Source organism: Hyla sarda, chromosome 5 (assembly GCF_029499605.1).
Source record: "Hyla sarda isolate aHylSar1 chromosome 5, aHylSar1.hap1, whole genome shotgun sequence".
Taxonomy (NCBI): Eukaryota; Metazoa; Chordata; class Amphibia; order Anura; family Hylidae; genus Hyla; species Hyla sarda.
In genome coordinates this window covers 223,364,946-223,385,793 of record NC_079193.1, presented here as the reverse complement: position 1 = coordinate 223,385,793, position 20,848 = coordinate 223,364,946, and the positions used below count along the sequence as shown (strand labels likewise).

The 20,848-nt window shown below is 45.0% G+C and overlaps 1 protein-coding gene across 2 annotated transcripts in view; it reads right to left on the bottom strand.

The window, feature by feature from the left end:
- The window catches only part of NEDD9 (neural precursor cell expressed, developmentally down-regulated 9), a 189,376-nt gene that overhangs the window by 30,686 nt on the left and 137,842 nt on the right, over positions 1 to 20,848 (bottom strand). Inside the window, exon 1 of one of the 2 annotated variants that reach the window (XM_056521179.1) lies at positions 1,063 to 1,543. The exons of the other annotated variant lie outside the window; for it this stretch is intronic. Within the exon in view, the coding sequence (XP_056377154.1) occupies positions 1,063 to 1,074 (12 nt within the window). The 5' untranslated portion in view covers positions 1,075 to 1,543. Of the gene's footprint in view, positions 1 to 1,062; positions 1,544 to 20,848 lie in introns of those variants that run through there. 2 annotated transcript variants of the gene reach the window in all.

Sequence of the window (20,848 nt, the reverse complement as noted above, 5' to 3'; positions counted from 1 at the left end):
CCCATTGACTGTCTACAGAAGATAAAAATCATTCCGTTCAATGAGCCATCACGGTAGCCACTTACTACTACACATAGGTCACCCTCAGTCCTAACAATAGGAGAGAACTGTACAAAAACGTTAACGTAACTTTAAGGCGCAAATGACTGTTAGTGATCATATCACAGTGAACCAAAATCTGTACGATCAACATGGGACTTTTTGTAGCGACAGCCATTTGGTATTTTCAGGTAACTTGAGAAAAGTTGGTGGCAAGCAGATCACACACATGACCTCAGCCTAAAACTATTCTTACGACTTACTAAAAAGTTTGGACTTTCAGATACAAAGTAGCCTTGAGTAAAAAATTAAATAAATAAGTTACAAATACAAACTAATTAGGAAAAATAGTAAATAAATAAAGTAACAGGGTTTAACAAAAAAATAGTAAATAAAGTAACAGAGTTTAACAAAAAATAGTAAATACAAAGTAACCAATTAGTGAATATAGTAAATACAAAGTAACTGGGCAGGATGACCTCAGAGATGAGTAGGGTCAGCAGGCATCTTGTCTATAGTGCAGAAGACTTGCCAGGACTCTAGAAGAAGACTACTGGAAGTATGCTGGTCGTGCCAGTAGCCTGGAGCAGCAGCACAGCAAGGGGTTAACCTTTTGCCATGGAACCTCATTATAAAGTCAGGCTGCAATCCCTCATTCACAGGCTGGAGCTGGGAACATTCCAGGCTCATACCTTGCTCACTTCACCATAAGTTTTCGAGTTGTGGGTCTCCAGCTGTTGTAAAACTACAACTCCCAGCATGCCACTAATCATATTTTTGCAACAACTGGAGAGCTGCAGCTTGGAAGCCACAAGTAGCCAAGATACACATTCCATAGAACAGGGTTTCTCAAGCGGGGTAGCTCCAGCTGTTGCAAAACTACAACTCCCAGCATGCCCGGACAGCCTTCGGCTGTCCGGGCATGCTGGGAGTTGTAGTTTTGCTACAGCTGGAGCCGTCCACTTGTCACGTTTCCCTTGCTGTTCTACCATATGTGAACGGTTGAACAGGCAGCCACCTTACCTTGTACTTCATGTCTGCAGGCTTCCTGTCCTCCCCAGTTATGCAGTCCACATTGGTAATGAATTGCCGCGATACTAGGGACACACGAGTCGCCCGGACGCTGAGCTCCTATCTGAGAGCCGTGTTTGGGTAGCACAGGGCAGAGTGTAGGGCTCATTAGCATACTGACTCGTGATTGGTCGGGGCGGGGCCTCCCGGCAGCGCGCTCTTCTGGGCTGCTCGGTGTGTGTGCTCGTGTTCCGTCACGTTGTGGTGATTTCTATATCAGGACATGGCCGTATACACTTCGCTCACAGCAGCCGCATTCTTATGTGCTGACAAAATGGCTTCCTGTGACCTGGCCTCCACGTGAAGGAAAACAAAAAATAAACAAAACTACTTTGCTATGTTAGAGGTGGGCTGAGTGGAGGGGGGCATAGGAATGTGTGGCCATTGCCCCCTCAGCCATACTTGCTTCTTTTTACCTCAGGCTCTTATGTTTGTTCTTTGGAACTTCAAAGTCCAGCAGCTGTCAGGCTGCCCAGCCCCCAATATGTCAGCTAAAAAGTGTCCTAACAGAAGGGACAAAAATAAGAAACGTGTCATAATGTAGACTAGAGAAAAGCTTTCCACTTTTATATGTTCTCTTCTATCAGGATTTCAGTCCCTTTTGACAGACTAGTGTGGCATGGGGCATTATTAAGCTATGTTCACACCACCGCCATTGTTTTTGTTGTCTTGCTTTATCATAGAAGAAGAACAACAGAGATAATAAAAGGGTCATGTCCTGGGAAAAAGAAGTGTGAGAATTCACCCAAGAATTCCACCCCACCTCCCCCTCTAAAATAATACTAGGCCAGCTTTCAAGAAGAAGAAAATATCCACCATCCTTTATAGTGCACCTCTGTCTTATTCACATACTTTGTAGAAGGCCCGTCGCTACAGGACAGGCAAACCAAGCAACTGCTTGGGGCCCCGAGCTGGCCAGGGGCCCCGAGCAGAGCCAGTGCTTGTTGTGCCGGGCCGTCCTCCTATCCCGGTTCGGCAGCTCGCCCTGTCTGCCGGCCGGGCCAGCAGTGCGAGAGCCTGGAGCAGAATGCTGAGACTAAAGCCGCTCAGTCTCCAGCTCCTATTTTTGTTCCCGGTCCATCTGTAGTTGCCGGGAACTCAGGATGTCCCCGCCCCCAGTTAAGTGCCGTACAGCTGCGGGCTTCGGCCTCGTATTCACGTTCACTCACGTCACGCTCCCAGAATTCAAGGGCTGGCGTTACTACGTCCTGACGCCGGCCCTAGGTATTCTGAGAGCGTGATGTGCGCGAACATCATTACTGCACGTTACGCGTAGCTGTTCAGGCACTTATCTGGGGACTGGGGAAGGTTCTGCCCTGAATTTCTGACAACTGCAGCAGCAGAGGTACCAGCCGGGGGGTCTAATCTAGGGGTACACACATACACAGCTCCCATATACACACATACACAGCTCCCATATACACATACACAGCTCCCATATACACACACACACAGCTCCCATATACACACATACACAGCTCCCATATGCACACATACACATGTGATGGGGGCTCGGGGAGTAGGGTATATGGGGTGTAGCTGTGTGGTGACTAAAGGGTGTCTGGTTAACCCTTGCTATTCGTGATGCCAGGGTGAGGGCTCCTCTGTAATGCTTGTCCTACCGCAACCCTTCCCAAGAGCGATAGGGAGGTATTGAATAATTGAATGTCCACAACCAGAGAGTTTGCTGAAAACAGTTGTAACTTTTACTGAAGATTTTAGGCAACTTCACAACCGGAACAGTCTCTATACATGCGAACTCTCTTGGAGATTGACAAAAGTTGGGACCTTAAGCAATTTAGAGTCTTTAGATTGATATGCACTGTTCCACTGGATTTAGGGGATTTAGTTGTGGTCCAGTAGTCACGCTAGCTTTAGCGGGGATTAGTACTCACGGTTTAGGTTCTGCTGAGGCCGGTAGGTTTTCAGGCCTAGCTTGTCTTTGAAAGTTGCGCAGATCAGTCCTGCTAGTCCGGCATCCACGAGAGAAGCAACCCAAGAAAGCGATAATTGGCTACAGCTCCCTTATATGGGCAGGGGCTGGACTAGAGCTAATTGGTCCAATACTGATGTCAACAGTCACACAGGATTATTTGTAACATGGGACCCAAGGACCTTCAAAGGTCCTCTAACATACCATAGAGGATTTAACCCAGTCACATGACCGAAGGTCCTGCGAAGCTAACAAGGTAAGTATACTATGTATGTAAGTATACTATACATTATATTAAATATGTACATATATAAACATTACAGAATTAGAGTAGAGGCAACTAGGGGCTGTCCCACCTGGGGGACCCTACCTTAGCGTAGTGAGGTGTCCCGGTACAGTATTGCATACCGTACCTAGTGTAGAGGTCCCCAAATTCAGAGTAACTACGTTCAGGTAGGGTTCCTCAGGTGGGACAGCCCCTAGTCGCCTCTCCTCAAGTCTATCTCTAATGCGAATATATGTATATATTTAATAATTATATATATTTTATAGTAATGTATAGTACTTACCTTGTTCAGCGTCGCAGGACCTTCGGTCATGTGACCATGCTAATGACCAATTAGCTCTAGTCCAGCCCCTTCCCATATAAGGGAGCTGCGTCCAATTATCGCTCTCTTGGGTTGCTGCTCTCGTGGATGCCGGACTAACAGAACGGTGCTACGCAACTTTCAAAGACACGCTAGGCCTCAAAAACCTGCCGGCCTCAGCTGAACCAAAACCGTGAGTTCAAATCTAATTTCCCCGCTAATGCTAGCGTAACTACTAAACTGCAACTAATTCCCCTAAATCCACTACTAAAAGACTCTAAATGCTAAAGTTCCAACCTTTGTCAATCTCCAAGGAAAGCCATTGTTATGCTTAGAGACTGTTTTGTTATTGAAGCTTGCAGAAAACCTTCAGTAAAAGTTAATACTGTTTCAGAAAAACTCTCCGGTTGTGGACAATCTATTATTATCTACCTCCCTATCGCTCTTGGGAAGGGTGGCGATAGGACAAGCATTACTGAGGAGCCCTCACCCTGGCGTCACAAATAGCAAGGGTTAACAAGCACCCTTTAATAACCGCACAGCTACGCTCCCCATACCCTACATCCCTCAGGCTATCACAGTAGTTACTCTGACTTTGGGGATCACCATACTAGGCACGGTATGCAATACGGTACCGGGACACCACACACAGCTCTCATATACACACATACACAGCTACCATATACACATACACAGCTCCCATATACACACATACACAGCCCCCATATACACACATACACAGCCCCCCATACACACATACACAGCCCCATTCACATACTCTGCCCCCATACCCATACACTGTCCCTATACACACACACAGCCAGCATACACATATACACAGCCCCTCATACACACATACACAGCTCCCGTATATACACATACACAGCTCCCGTATATACACATACACAGCTCCCATATACACACATACACAGCTCCCATATACACACATACACAGCCCCCCCATACACACATACACAGCCCCATTCACATACTCTGCCCCCATACCCATACACTGTCCCTATACACACACACACACAGCCAGCATACACATATACACAGCCCCTCATACACACATACACAGCTCCCGTATATACACATACACAGCTCCCGTATATACACATACACAGCTCCCATATACACACATACACAGCTCCCATATACACACATACATAGCCCCATTCACATACTCTGCCCCCATACCCATACACTGTCCCTATACACACACACAGCCAGCATACACATATACACAGCCCCTCATACACACATACACAGCTCCCGTATATACACATACACAGCTCCCATATACACACATACACAGCTCCCATATACACATACACAGCTCCCATATACCCACATACACAGCCCCATACACATACACTATCTCTATACACACACAGCCATCATGCACACATACACTGCCCCCATACAAGTTAGTACCTGTGTGCAGTGTAGCCGGCCTGCTGGTAACTGCCACATGCAGGCACGTCTTATACCAGCTGCAGCCACAAAAGTGTCAGTGTGCTACCCTCCGGAAGGCGCTCCCTTTCGCTCCAGCCCCCGATCTGGACCACAGCCGCAGACAGGGAAGGCCTGGGACGGTCTGGTTTTGCCTCAGTAATTAAAAAAATAAATAAATATCGTAATGATAGCGGTGGGCTCCCTCTCTGCTGTGACCATTAGATAGAAGTCAGCAAAACCTGGAAATTTCTGTGGGATTGGCCAATGATCCTATGCAAATAGGGTCCACTGATCGTCCTCGAGCAGAAGGTGTCAAGAAAAAAAGGACGGCGTATGTTGGATTTCATCATGTAAAAACCGTTGTTTCTACAGACGATAAGGCTTAATCCTCTCTCCCCACTGAAATAAAGCCAAACGTGGATGTTTATGGTGATGCTGAAAGAGATAGCTGTCTGCCAAATGATCACTCGGCTATCTCATGCGTCTGGCCAGCTTTATAGATACCCTCAATAAACGGATGTCCCCCTGATAGATGCCTTTTTAGAAGATTTATGACAAATGTATTTTTAGATGTCCCACTACCAAATGTGATAAGAATGACACATGACATATTGTAATCTGCAGCTACTTCTCACACTCGTTTTGGAGGTGTTAAATAGTGATATTTACATTGGCCTTGGTTAATTCTATCATACAAAGTACGTTTGTTTTTAACATATGGAATATATTGGTGGCTTTACAGTATTATCCTGATTTTTCTAAATGTTTTTCTAAATTTGCTATATATTTTTTTAATGTCTATTTATCGAAAAACAAAATGATACATCAAATATATAGTGTAATTAGACACCATAATCTCTACAATAGGAAGCAGGATAATTTCTTTGTATTTCAGATAAAAATCTTCCTTTTTTTTTACGTGCGTGCAGATCCCAAGGTGAATTGGCAAGTGTCATTTTTTATAATTGTCATTACAAGTCCTGTTGTCTCTACATCCAATTGCTCCTATCTGTTCACATACATACTGTATGCAGGTCATATGTTAAGTGACCTAAACACCTATTGCCCCATGTAAATGCTAGTACCTTTGCATGCAAGAAAGCATTATGCTAATCGTGTATTACAAATGGGGCCCTGAAGCTACTAGGAGTCAGCCAAAAAGGGAATACGAAACAATACAGAAGCATATCCTCCCAGAACCAAAATATGCACAGTAGGAAATAGATTCTCTGCCCACAATAGCAAGCACTTCTTGAAGTTGTAGACACATAGTTGAATTCAGTCTTCATTCTACATGTTACTTAGGTCTTTCATTTACATTGCCAATGTATGTACAACGCCACCTTGTTTAAATAAAATTGACTAAAAGCATGCCTGTAGGCTACATGAATTGTGTGTTGTCATGCATCCTTTTGCAGATGTTAGTTAGTCAAGAGAAGGGGAATTAAGGTCATTTACATATTTCAGCCTAAAATTTCCTAGATAAGTTACATATTTATGTCATTACAACTGCTCCATGTACCAAGTCCGATATTAAACACAAATGTGATCATACCAGAACTAGGAAAAGATTCAGGATGACCATTTACTATTGTGGTAAATGATCATTTTCATGTATAACTGACCAAATTACATAAATAATACTCCTGTTCCGAATTGGTTTTGTATTTATACTGGGCAATATTTAGAATTTCTTGAATTTGTGTTAAAAATAATGAAACAACCTTTTGGCAGTTTTTCTGGTGTTTTTTCTGGTGTTTTTGCCTTTGAGTGAAAATAGCATTTTTAGCCCCCTTGGGGATGCAGTAAGGATGGAAAAAGATGTACCCGACAGAAGGACCTAAAAATGTAGCCAACAATAATAAAACTGTAGAAAGGGGCCATTTAAATGTAAAAATTATATATTTTTTAGTTTTGCAAATTTTTTTATTAGTAATGTGTTTCAATAATGTGTTTAATAAAGTGTGTGTGTATGAGTGTGTGTGTGTGTTTTGACTTTTTCCTTAATTTTTTTAAACATTTTTTTAGGTAGTACTACTACTCTTAGCATGGAACACACTGTTCCATGATGGGAGTAGTAGTTCCTGTACTAATAGACCAATAGACCCGGGGCGATCTGTCAATTAGGACATGTACTACTACTATCATCATGAAACTGTGTTTCATGCTGGGAGTAGTAGTACTACCTAAAAAAATTAAATAATAAAGAAAAAAGTGAAAAAAGTAAAAAAAAAAACACAGACTTTATTCAACACATTATTAAAATACATTTATTAATAAAAAATTCAACAAAATTAATTATAACAATTATATTATTCATACATTTAAATGGCCCTTTTATAAATGTTTTAAATTATTGTCGGCTACATTTTTAGTTCCCTGCCTGCCCACATAAATTGATCCCTGTTTAAAAATGAATAAAAATTGTGTTATAAAAAATATACATTTTGGTAAATACAATTTTTTCCATCACTACTATATCTTTTTTATTATATTTTTTTAATGGTACCCTAAGAAATTTTACTAAAAAAAAGGTATCTCCATCACTATTTTGGATCGCTAAAGTCCAGAAAAGAATAAAAACTGCCGGCTAAAACAGCAAAGTTAAAACCCGCATGGCGTTTTTCTTGGCGTGTTTTCACTCCTCTAGACGTCTATGGGAGGAAAACGCCAATATTTTTCTTTAAAAAGCCAAAGTCTCAACAAGAGGTCGTTTTTTAAAAACTGCCAAGGAGCCAAAAATAGCTGAAAAATGACAAAAGGATTTAAAAAACGCCAAATTGAAAAACGCCCAGTGGATATGGCATTTTGCAGTTCCCTATTGACTTGCAGCTAACATCTGGCTGCAGCGTTTTCTCACAAAAAAGAAAATGCCATGTGTCAGAATGGGCATTTTTATTGGCATTTTTGCCAAAAAGAAACAAGTGGAAGTCTAGCCTTACTCAAACGCGGTCCTCAAGCTCCCCCCCCCACCCCCACCCCCACCCCCACCCCCCCAAAGGTCATGTTTTCAGGATTTCCATAGTCTTTCACAGGTGATATAACTGTGGTGATGCCTGATATGCTGACCATGTTTAAATCACCTATGAAAGACTAAGGAAATCCAGAAAACATGACCTGTTGGGGGGTCTTGAGGACCGCGCTTGAGAATCTCTGCTATAGAATTACAAGGCAAAATCAGTAATGGAATTGCAGAACTTTTTATTAACCAACATCACATCAGCTGTGAATTGAAATATTAACTATTTTGGCATGTCCCCAAAACAACTGATTTTCAGTTGTTTATCATTCATACCTAACTAAATAAGAACTCCTAATTTGGCCCTAATTTGAATAAAATATGCAAATTTTATTAAAGGGGTACGCCGCACCCCTAGACATCTTATCCCTTATACAAAGGATAGGGGATAAGATGTCAGATCGCCGGGGTCCCGCTGCTGGGGACCCCCGGGATCTCGGCTGCAGCACCCACCTGTACGGCTTCCACCTCACACAGGCAATGCTGGAGGCTTCGGATCCCGACCACTATGGCAGACGAGTGTGACGTCACGCCCCGCCCCATCAATGCAAGTCTATGGGAGGTCCGTCACGGCCCCTCCCATAGACTTGCATTGAGGGGCGGGGCATGACATCACATGGGGCGGAGTCATGACATCACGCTCGTCCGCCATTGTGGTCGGGATCCGAAGCCTCCAGCGTTCCCGGTGTGAGGTGGAAACCATACAGGTGGGTGCAGCAGCGGGACCCCGGCGATCTGACATCTTATCCCCTATCCTTTTGGATAGGGGATAAGATGTCTAGAGGTGCGGAGTACCCCTTTAAGCACATTTTTTTTTACTCAGCATACACACTCTGAGACCACTTTAATGATTACTTTAGTCAAATGCATGTGTAAGGGCCCTATTAGATGGCCCTCGTAAATATTCACTTATTTGCATGGCCTATAACCATAATGTGGGAGGGCTACATGAATGATCGCTGTATTGTACGTGTGGCCATTTGCTGCCATGTCCATTATTTTTTGGGGATATGTGTGCTGGATGAGTAATGATTTTTTGACTGGCCACTGACTAAGAAGTGTTTGCTTGTTCCATGGCTGATCTCTGGCCCTATTACACAGAACAACTTAGGCCTGTGTAATATGGTCTTTATGCATATAAATGACTTTAGTAATTTAATAACCCCTTAACGACACAGGAAGTAAATGTACGTCCTGGTGATGTGGTACTTAACGCACCAGGACGTACATTTACGTCCTGAGCATAACCGCGGGCATCGGAGCGATGCCGGCATCATGCGCGGCAGGTCCCGGCTGTGGATCGCAGCCAGGGACCCGCCGGTATTGGCGGACACCCTCGATCCCTCAGATGTCCGCCATTAACCCCTCAGATGCCGTGATCAATACAGATCACGGCATCTGCAGCATCGCGATCACTTAACATAATGATCAGATCGCCAGCAGCGCTGCCGCGGCGATCCGATCATCCTGCACGGCAGACCGAGGTCCCCTCACCTGCCTCCGCTGTCTTCCGGGAGTCTTCTGCTCTGATCTGCCTTCCCGCAGACCAGAGCAGAAGATGACCGATAACCCTGATCAGTGCTATGTCCTATACATAGCACTGAACAGGATTAGCAATCGAGTGATTGCTATAAATAGTCCCCCATGGGGACTATAAGAGTGTAAAAAAAAAAGTAAAAAAAAAGAAAGTAAAAAAAATTTGAAAACCCCCCTCTCCCAATAAAAACGTAAATTGTCCCATTTTCCCTATTTTACCCCAAAAAAGTGTAAAAAAATTATTTTATATACATATTTGGTATCACCACATGCGTAAATATCCGTACTATTAAAATAAAATGTAAATGATCCCGTACTGTGAACGGTGTGAACGTAAAAAAAAATAAAAGTCCAAAATAGCTCCTTTTTTTATAACATTTTATTCCCAAAAAAATTAATAAAAATGTAATAAAAGTTTTGTATAAGCAAATATGGTATTAATAAAAAATACAGATCACGGCGCAAAAAATGAGCCCTCATACCCTTCCGCTTATACGGAAAAATGAAAAAGTTATAGGTCTTCAAAATAGGGGATTTTAAACGTACTAATTTGGTTAAAAAGTTTTTTTTTAAGCTCAACACTAATAGAAAAGTGTATAATCATGGGTATCATTTTAATTGTATTGACCCAGAGAATAAAAAACACATGTCATTTTTACCATAAATTGTACGGCGTGAAAACAAAACCTTCCAAAATTTGCAAAATTGTGGTTTTCTTTTTAATTTCCCCACACAAATAGTATTTTTGTGGTTGCGCCATACATTTCATAGGAAAGTGAGTGATGGCATTACAACGGACAACTGGTCGCGCAAAAAACAAGCCCTCATACTAGTCTGTGGATGAAAATATAAAAGAGTTATGATTTTTTGAAGGGGAGGAGGAAAAAACGAAAGCGTAAAAATAGGTCCAAATGGGCTGAGTCCTTAAGGGGTTAAATTAAGTTGTTTTATAATGTTTCATTACATGTATTTTTTTATTAAAAATAAAATAAAATTTGTCATACTCTGTTAGGAACTGCAGCTTGGGATCCATGGACGGCACCTTTGGTTTTAACTGTCATAGTGATATGATTTTATCAAGACATGGATCTTATAGGTGCAACTATTGGCTTTAAAAAATTTTTTTTTACTGTTTTGTGATTTTACATATTACACTATTAGGTAAAGTTTTTCTCTGATCATGATATTAAAGTTGTTTTTACAGTATTTGCAATGTACAGGGTGGGCCATTTATATGGATACACCTTAATAAAATGGGAATGGTTGTGATATTAACTTCCTGTTTGTGGCACATTTGTATATGTGAGGGGGGAAACTTTTCAAGATGGGTGGTGACCATGGTGGCCATTTTGAATCCAACTTTAGTTTTTTCAATGGGAAGAGGGTCATGTGACATCAAACTTATTGGGAATTTCACAAGAAAAACAATGATGTGCTTTGTTTTAAAGTAACTTTATTCTTTCATGAGTTTCTGACCACTTATAAAATGTGTTCAATGTGCTGCCCATTGTGTTGGATTGTCAATGTAACCCTCTTCTCCCACTCTTCACACACTGATAGCAACACCGCAGGAGAAATGCTAGCACAGGCTTCCAGTATTCGTAGTTTCAGATGATGCACATCCCGTATCTTCACAGCATAGACAATTGCCTTCAGATGACCCCAAAGATAAAAGTCTAAGGGGGTCAGATCGGGAGACCTTGGAGGCCATTCAACTGGCCCACGATGACCAATCCACTTTCCAGGAAACTGTTCATCTAGGAATGCTCGGACCTGACACCCATAATGTGGTGGTGCACCATCTTGCTGGGAAAACTCAGGGAACGTGCCAGCTTCAGTGCATAAAGAGGGAAACACATCATCATGTAGCAATTTTGCATATCCAGGTGCCTTGAGGTTTCCATTGATGAAGAATGGCCCCACTATCTTTGTACCCCATATACCACATCATACCATCAATTCTTGTGTTCCAACAGTCTTGGAGGGATCTATCCAATGTGGGTTAGTGTCAGACCAATAGCGGTGGTTTTGTTTGTTAACTTCACCATTCACATAAAAGTTTGCCTAATCACTGAACAAAATCTTCTGCGTAAACTGAAGGTCCTGTTCCAATTTTTGTTTTGCCCATTCTGCAGCACCTGAAACTACAGATACTGGAAGCCTGTGCTAGCATTTCTCCTGTGGTGTTGCCATCAGTGTGTGAAGAGTGGGAGAAGAGGGTTACATTGACAATCCAACACAATGGGCAGCACATTGAACACATTTTATTGTGGTCAGAAACTTGTAAATAACTCATGAAAGAATAAAGTTATGTTAAAACCAAGCACCTCATTGTTTTTCTTGTAAAATTGATGTGTCACATGACCCTCTTCCTATTGAAAAAGCAAAAGTTGGATTCAAAATGGCCGACTTCAAAATGGCCGCCATGGTCACCACCCATCTTGAAAAGTTTCCCCCCCTCACATATACTAATGTGCCACAAACAGGAAGTTAATATCACCAACCATTCCCATTTTATTAACCCCTCAAGGACACATGACGTCTCCGCACCCTGGGCTTTAAGGACCCATGACGTATGAGTACGTCATGGCGTTTTCCGGTCCCTGCCGCGCGCCGGCCAGAGATTGGAAGCGGATGCCTTCTGAAATGCTTCAGCAGGCATCCAGGGCAAACGCCGAGGGGGGCCATGTCGGCTCCCCATGTCGGCGATCGTCGCAAATCTGCGGCGTTACCGGGCTGATCGGGTCTCTGGGACCCGACCGCCCGATAATTTTGCATGATCCCGGTTGTCACGGACAGCCAGGACCATGCTAAAGTATAGGAGCAAGGTGGCAAGCCTGCCACCTCCTCCTATCCCCTGTGATTAGCTAACCGACCAATCGCAGGGGGTGGTGGTTACTTCCTCCCGCCCTGCCAGGCCCCTGGAAGTCCGGAGAGAACGGGAGGAAGGCCAGAGGACGCGGCGGGGGACGGGGGAGTGCTGGGGCCCGGCCCCGGTACTTACCTCGTCCCTGAAGACCCGGATCCCGACGGCGGTGGTGACAGGTTAGTGGATCTACGGCGGCGGCGCGGGACCTTTGCAGCAGTCCAGACCGCCGTAAAGTGATCTGAACTTCTCCATCTGGTCCCCTTACACTACAACTCCCAGCATGTCCAGACAGCCCTTGGCATCCGGGCATGCTGGGAGTTGCAGTTTTGCAACATCTGGAGGTCCGCAGTTTTGGGACCACTGCTCCCTTCCAGATGTTGCAAAATCCTCAGCATGCCCTTACTGTCCAGGCATGCTGGGAGTTGTAGTTCTGTAGTTATGTAACATCTGGCCCTTCAGATGTTGCAGAACTACAACTCCCAGCATGCCTGGACAGTTTTAGCATACTGGGAGTTGTAGTTTTGCAACATCTGAAAGGGCACAGATTGGGAACCACTGTATTAGTGGTCTGCAAACTGTAAGCATGTTGGGAGTTGTAGTTCGGCAAAATCTGGCTCTAAAGATGTTGCCAAACTACTACTTTCAGCATTCCTGAGAATGTTTGGGAGTAGTGGTTTTGCAGCAACTTGAGGCAAACTGGTTGGGAAACATTGTCTGTTTCCTAACTCAGTGTTTCCCAACCAGTGTGCCTCCAGCTGTTGCAAAACTATAACTAACAGCATGCACTGATAGACTGTGCATGCTGGGAGTTGTAGTTTTGCAACAGCTGGAGGTTACCCCCCCTGTGAACAGGTACAGGGTACATTCACATGGGCAGGGTGCTTACAGTGAGTATCAGGCTGCAAGTTTGCGATGCAGCAAATTTTGCGCGGCAGCTCAAACTCGCAGCGGGAAACTCGCTGTAATCCCCAGCCCGTGTGACTGTACCCTAAAAACACTACACTACACTAACACAAAATAAAATAAAAAGTAAAAAAACACTGCATATACACATGCCCCTACACAGCCCCCCTCCCCTCCCCAATAAAAATTAAAAACGCCTGGTACGCCACTGTTTCCAAAACGGAGCCTCCAGCTGTTACAAAACAATAACTCCCAGTATTGCCGGACAGCCGTTGACTGTCCAAGCATGCTGGGAGTTTTGCAACAGCTGGAGGCCTATGTCCACCCCTATGCAAATTCCTAATTCAGGCCTCAAATGTGCATGGCGCTCTCACTTTGGAGCCCTGTCGTATTTCAAGGCAACAGTTTAGGGCCACATATGGGGTATCGCCGTACTCGGGAGAAATTGCCTAAAAATTTTGGGGGGGCTTTTTCTCCTTTCACCCCTTATGAAAAGGTGAAGTTGGGGTCTACACCAGCATGTTAGTGTAAAAAAAATAAATTTTTTACACTAACATGCTAGTGTTGCCCTATACTTTTCATTTTGACAAGAGGTAAAAGGGAAAAAAGACCCCCAAAATTTGTAATGCAATTTCTCCCGACTACGGAGATACCCCATATGTGGGGGCAAAGTGCTCTGTGGGCGCACAACAAGGCCCAGAAGGGAGAGTGCACCATGTACATTTGAGGTGATTTGCACAGGGTGGCTGATTGTTACAGCGGTTTTGACAAACGCAAAAAAAAACCCACATGTGACCCCATTTCGGAAACTACAGCCCTCACGGAATGTAATGAGGGGTGCAGTGAGAATTTACACCCCACTGGTGTCTGACAGATCTTTGGAAGAGTGGGCTGTGCAAATTTAAAATTTTGTACAGCCCCATTTTCCAAAGATCTGACAGACACCAGTGGGGGGTAAATGCTCACTGTACCCCTTGTTACGTTCCTCAAGGGGTCTAGTTTCCAAAATGGTATGCCATGTGTTTTTTTTTTTTTTTGCTGTCCTGGCACCATAGGGGCTTCCTAAATGCGACATGCCCCCGAGCAAAATTTGCTCTCAAAAAGCCATATATGACTCCTTCTCTTCTGAGCATTGTAGTTCGCCCGTAGTGCACTTCAGGTCAACTTATGGGGTACCTCCATACTCAGAAGAGATGGGGTTACAAATTTAGGGGGGGTATTTTCTGCTATTAACCCTTTCAAAAATGTGAAATTTGGGGGGAAACACACATTTTAGTGAAATGTTTTTTTAATTTTTTTTACATATGCAAAAGTCGTGAAACACCTGTGGGGTATTTAGGCTCACTTTATTCCTTGTTACGTTCCTCAAGGGGTCTAGTTTCTAAAATGGTATGCCATGTGTTTTTTTTTTTTTTGCTGTTCTGGCACCATAGAGGCTTCCTAAATGCAACATGCCCCCAAAAACCATTTCAGAAAAACGTACCCTCCAAAATCGCCTAGTCGCTCCTTCGCTTCTGAGCCCTCTACTGCGAACACTTTACATAGACATATGAGGTATGGGCTACAAATATAAGTATAATGTTTCTCCTTTTACCCCTTGTAAAAATTTAAAAATTGGGTCTACAAGAACATGCAAGTGTAAAAAATGAAGATTGTGAATTTTGTCCTTCACTTTGCTGCTATTCCTGTGAAACACCTAAAGGGTTAAAACTCTGACTGAATGTCATTTTGAATACTTTGGGAGGTGCAATTTTTATAATGGGGTCATTTGTGGGGTATTTCTAAGATGAAGACCTTTCAAATCCACTTCAAACCTGAACTGGTCCCTGAAAAATAGTGAGTTTGGAAATTTTGTGAAAAATTGGAAAACTGCTGCTGAACTTTGAAGCCCTCTGATGTCTTCCAAAAGTAAAAACTTGTCAACTTTATGATGCAAACATAAAGTAGACATATTGTTTATGTGAATAAAAAAAAATTATTTGGAATATCCATTTTCTTTACAAGCAGAGAGCTTTAAAGTTAGAAAAATGCTAAATTTTCTAATTTTTCATCAAATTTTGGGATTTTTCACCAAGAAAGGATGCAAGTTACCACAAAAATGTACCACTATGTTAAAGTAGAATATGTCACGAAAAAACATTCTCGGAATCAGAATGATAACTAATAGCTGTCACGATTCGGCTTACAGGTAGTGGATCCTCTGTGTCAGCGAGGGATTGGCGTGGACCGTGCTGGTGGACCAGTTCTAAGAGGCTACTGGTGTTCACCAGAGCCCGCCGCAAAGCGGGATGGTCTTGCTGCGGCAGTAGCAACCAGGTCGTATCCACTAGCAACGGCTCAACCTCGCTGACTGCTGAGAAGGCGTGGGACAGAAGGACTAGGCAGAGGCAAGGTCAGATGTAGCAGAAGGTCGGGGCAGGCGGCAAGGTTCGTAGTCAAGATGGATAGCAGGAGTACAGGTAACACAGGCTTTGGACAACACTAAACGCTTTCACTGGCACAAGGCAACAAGATCCGGCCAGGGAGTGCAGGGGAAGTGATGTGATATAGCCAGGGAGCAGGTGGAAGCCAATTAAGCTAATTGGGCCAGGCACCAATCATTGGTGCACTGGCCCTTTAAGTCTCAGAGAGCTGGCGCTCGCGCGCCCTAGAGAGCGGAGCCGCGCGTGCCAGCACATGACAGGAGGGGCCCGGGACGGGTAAGTGACTTGGGATGCGATTCGCGAGCGGGCGCGTCCCGCTGTGCGAATCGCATCCCCGACGGCCATGTCAGTGCAGCGCTTCCGGTCAGCGGGACTGACCGGGGCGCTGCAGGGAGAGAGACGCCGTGAGCGCTCCGGGGAGGAGCGGGGACCCGGAGCGCTAGGCGTAACAGTACCCCCCCCCCTTAGGTCTCCCCCTTTTTTTGTCCGACAACTGCTTTACCTGGGACGAGGACACCGGGAGTGAATGGAGGGTTTCCTCAAAGGCAGGCAGTACAGCAGGAGTGGGAATGGGGAGGGAGGGCAGAGGGTGAAGCTTGGCACGGGGCAGGGTGACACAAGGACGGGGGCCATGAGGAGGCACTGAGGCTTGCCTGACGGGACTGGGAGGGGTGGGAGAGGCATCTCTTGTGGCAAGCAGAGTCCCAGTTCTTGATCTCCCCGGTGGTCCAGTCAAGGGTGGGAGAATGAAGCCGGAGCCATGGCAGACCGAGGAGGACCTCAGAGGTACAGTTGGGAAGGACGAAGAACTCAATCCTTTCGTGGTGGGGTCCAATGCACATTAAGAGGGGTTTTGTGCGGTAACGCACGGTGCAATCCAATCTGACTCCGTTGACCGCGGAAATGTAGAGCGGCTTGACGAGACGGGTCACCGGGATGCAGAATTTATTCACCAAAGACTCCAAAATAAAATTCCCAGAGGCACCAGAGTCCAAGCAGGCCACGGCTGAGAGGGAGTAGTTGGCTGAAGGAGAAATCCGCACGGGCACCGTGAGACGTGGAGAAGCAGACTTTGAACCAAGAGACGCCACACCCACGTGAGCTGGGTGCGTGCGTGCGTTTCCCAGACGTGGAGGACGAATAGGGCAATCCACCAAGAAATGCTCGGTACTGGCACAGTACAGACAAAGATTTTCTTCCCTACGGCGATTCCTCTCTTCCTGGGTCAGGCGAGACCGATCCACTTGCATGGCCTCCTCGGTGGGAGGCCCAGGCGTAGACTGCAAAGGATGCTGTGGGAGAGGTGCCCAGAGATCTAAGTCTTTTTCCTGGCGGAGCTCCTGATGTCTCTCAGAAAAACGCATGTCAATGCAGGTGGCCAAATGGATAAGTTCTTGCAGGTTGGCAGGAATCTCTCGTGCGGCCAGCACATCCTTGATGCTACTGGATAGGCCTTTTTTAAAGGTCGCGCAGAGAGCCTCATTATTCCATGATAATTCGGAAGCAAGAGTACGAAATTGGATGGCGTACTCGCCCACTGAAGAATTACCCTGGACCAGGTTCAGCAGGGCAGTCTCGGCAGAAGAAGCTCGGGCTGGTTCCTCGAAGACACTCCGGACTTCAGCGAAGAAGGACTGGACTGTGGCTGTGGCAGGATCATTGCGGTCCCAGAGCTGTGTGGCCCAAGACAAGGCCTTTCCTGAAAGAAGGCTCACTACGAACGCCACCTTAGACTGTTCTGTAGGAAACAAGTCCGACAACATCTCCATATGCAGGGAACATTGAGACAAAAATCCACGGCAGAGTCTAGAGTCCCCATCAAATTTGTCCGGCAGGGACAAGCGGAGGCTAGGAGCGGCCACTCGCTGCGGAGGGGTTGCAGGAGCTGGCGGAGGAGATGGTTGCTGCTGTAGCAGAGGCAGAAGTTGCTGTAACATGGTGGTCAACTGCGACAGCTGCTGTCCTTGTTGGGCAATCTGCTGCGATTGCTGAGCGACCACCGTGGGAAGGTCAGCGAGACTTGGCAGTGGCACCTCAGCGGGATCCATGGCCAGATCTACTGTCACGATTCGGCTTACAGGTAGTGGATCCTCTGTGTCAGCGAGGGATTGGCGTGGACCGTGCTGGTGGACCGGTTCTAAGAGGCTACTGGTGTTCACCAGAGCCCGCCGCAAAGCGGGATGGTCTTGCTGCGGCAGTAGCAACCAGGTCGTATCCACTAGTAACGGCTCAACCTCGCTGACTGCTGAGAAGGCGTGGGACAGAAGGACTAGGCAGAGGCAAGGTCAGACGTAGCAGAAGGTCGGGGCAGGCGGCAAGGTTCGTAGTCAAGATGGATAGCAGGAGTACAGGTAACACAGGCTTTGGACAACACTAAACGCTTTCACTGGCACAAGGCAACAAGATCCGGCCAGGGAGTGCAGGGGAAGTGATGTGATATAGCCAGGGAGCAGGTGGAAGCCAATTAAGCTAATTGGGCCAGGCACCAATCATTGGTGCACTGGCCCTTTAAGTCTCAGAGAGCTGGCGCGCGCGCGCCCTAGAGAGCGGAGCCGCGCGTGCCAGCACATGACAGGAGGGGCCCGGGACGGGTAAGTGACTTGGGATGCGATTCGCGAGCGGGCGCGTCCCGCTGTGCGAATCGCATCCCCGACGGCCATGTCAGTGCAGCGCTCCCGGTCAGCGGGACTGACCGGGGCGCTGCAGGGAGAGAGACGCCGTGAGTGCTCCGGGGAGGAGCGGGGACCCGGAGCGCTAGGCGTAACAATAGCATTCCAGAGTTATTAATGATTAAAGTGACAGTGGTCAGATGTTCAAAAAATGGCCGGGTCCTAAAGTGTAAAATGGCTGGGTCCTTAAGGGGTTAAGGTGTATCCATGTAAATGGCCCACCCTGTAGTTTTCCAGATGAAATAGAGCTTGCGCTATAGTGCCATCCCTGTAACTCAATGCTCAACAAATTAACGAGCCCTACAGAATAATATATCTTCTCTTTGATATAACATTAATGGCCTATCCTTTGGAATGGCACCTGAAGGCATTCACCCATCTAACAAAGTTATTCCCTATTCACAGGATGAGGAGGACTAACCAATCTTGAGAATGAGAACCCCAGTCTAGCATTAGAATGAAGCAGTGGGTAACTGCTCCCTTCTTTCTATATGGGATCTGGTGGAAACAGCCATAGAGAATAATATAAGAGGCAGCATCCGTATGCAACTCACCCTCCAGTGGTCAGACCTCCTGCAATCAGCTAGTTATCCTCTCTACTGTGGATAGGGCAATAGGGCATAGCTGTCAGGTGGGAAAACTCCTTTAGTGTACGTTCACACGTACAGGATCTGTTGCATATTTTTGCTGCATATTTTCTACCCATTGAAGTTAATAGGTAGCAAAATCAGCTGCACAAAATATAAAGCGAAAATATGTTTCAGATCCAGTACATGTCAGGGTGTATTCTTACAAAAAAGGATCTGTTCCATATTTGATGCCACAGATTTAAAGCTGGAGATTTGATGCTGTGTTCAATTGTTTAGTTTACTTTGAAAACTGCAGTATCAAACATGCAGCAGATCCTGTGCGTGTAAATACACCCTTAATGTCCCTGGGTTGCCCACTAATCAGCGGAATGAAGATACATCATTACCCAGCATAGGTACGTCATTGCATCCATTCTAGTGTGTCTGGTACTGCAGCTCCGTGTGCATGTGTGGATGTGAATAAATTGTATCCAGCCCTCCCTTGGTTTGTTTGGCTTTTATATGGATGAACATCTGGATGACCAATTCACCTTTTTTTAATTCATGAGGTCGATAAGTTTTTACTTATAGTATCCATTATGGTGTATCAACAGTAACCTACTTATGCAGATTTACACAACCAGCAGCATTATAAAAGGAGAAAGCCTGTATGATATTATTTTGCATTTGTTCTTATAAAAGTGGGGACACAGGTTCTGCCAGAACATTAAAGATTATTTAAACGTTAAATCAAATACCTATAAAGAAAGCTTATTTACACTTGGCAATGCCTAAAAGCTGTCAGACAGTGAGCTAAATGGTGAGGTATGGCTGGTGTGCTGCTCATGTCTGGTCTGCCTGGACTCCTTGAATCTACTTGGCAAGCTCAGTCTCACTATGGAAGGAAAAGCAAAGCAGTCAGAAGGAATCCAAGCTATGCGTGGGCCAAAAAGGAGGAATGCAGGCACAATGAAAACAATCACTGCTAAGAAATTGGGCCAATTCACTCCTTTTTTTTTTTGTTTATGAATTGCTTATGTCTGCCGAAGGCTTTGTTCTTTTTCTGCTGATTTTTTTTTTCATGCTTCCTTTATATTTTGTGCATCAAGGTGCTGCATCTTAAAAACACCAGTGATTATGCTTCAGCATTTTAAAGGGGTATTCCAGGAATTTAGTGTAGAGTGTTGTTAGTGTAGTTCATAATATAATGTATGACAGTTTTCTCATAATTCTTCTGTGATTTTCACTCCAATATTTATTTTTACCAGCATACAAAATTATTGTTGTCTCAGATTTTTCCCAGGTTGCAATGCGACTGAGACCTGACTCACTAGTCAGCTGATGACAGGGACCTGTCTACTTCAATGGGTGGAGGGATCGTTTGGTGGGAGAGAGATCAATCTGCAACTAATGCAACAGGTGTAGGCACCCTGATTGAAAACCATAGGTCTTTTGAATGGATGCAGCTCATTTATGTTTCAATGGGTGGGGTGGTTGATGTGTGGGAAGGAGGAAAATGGAATTATGGGATTTGTAGTCAAAAAAAGAAAAGTCAAACAGGAAATACCAGTTCACAAAAAGCTAGCCACAGTATTATGGTAATCTCACAACATAGCCATTTAGCCCCAAGGCAAGCGTATATATCTTTCCTAAGCATGTCCATTACTGTCTGCCAGGTACGTACTAAAATCACCTTATGGTGGAGAACCCTTTTAAGTTTAGTTACATATATCTATATTTCTATAGCTCCTGTCAATATGTTGATCCCTGTC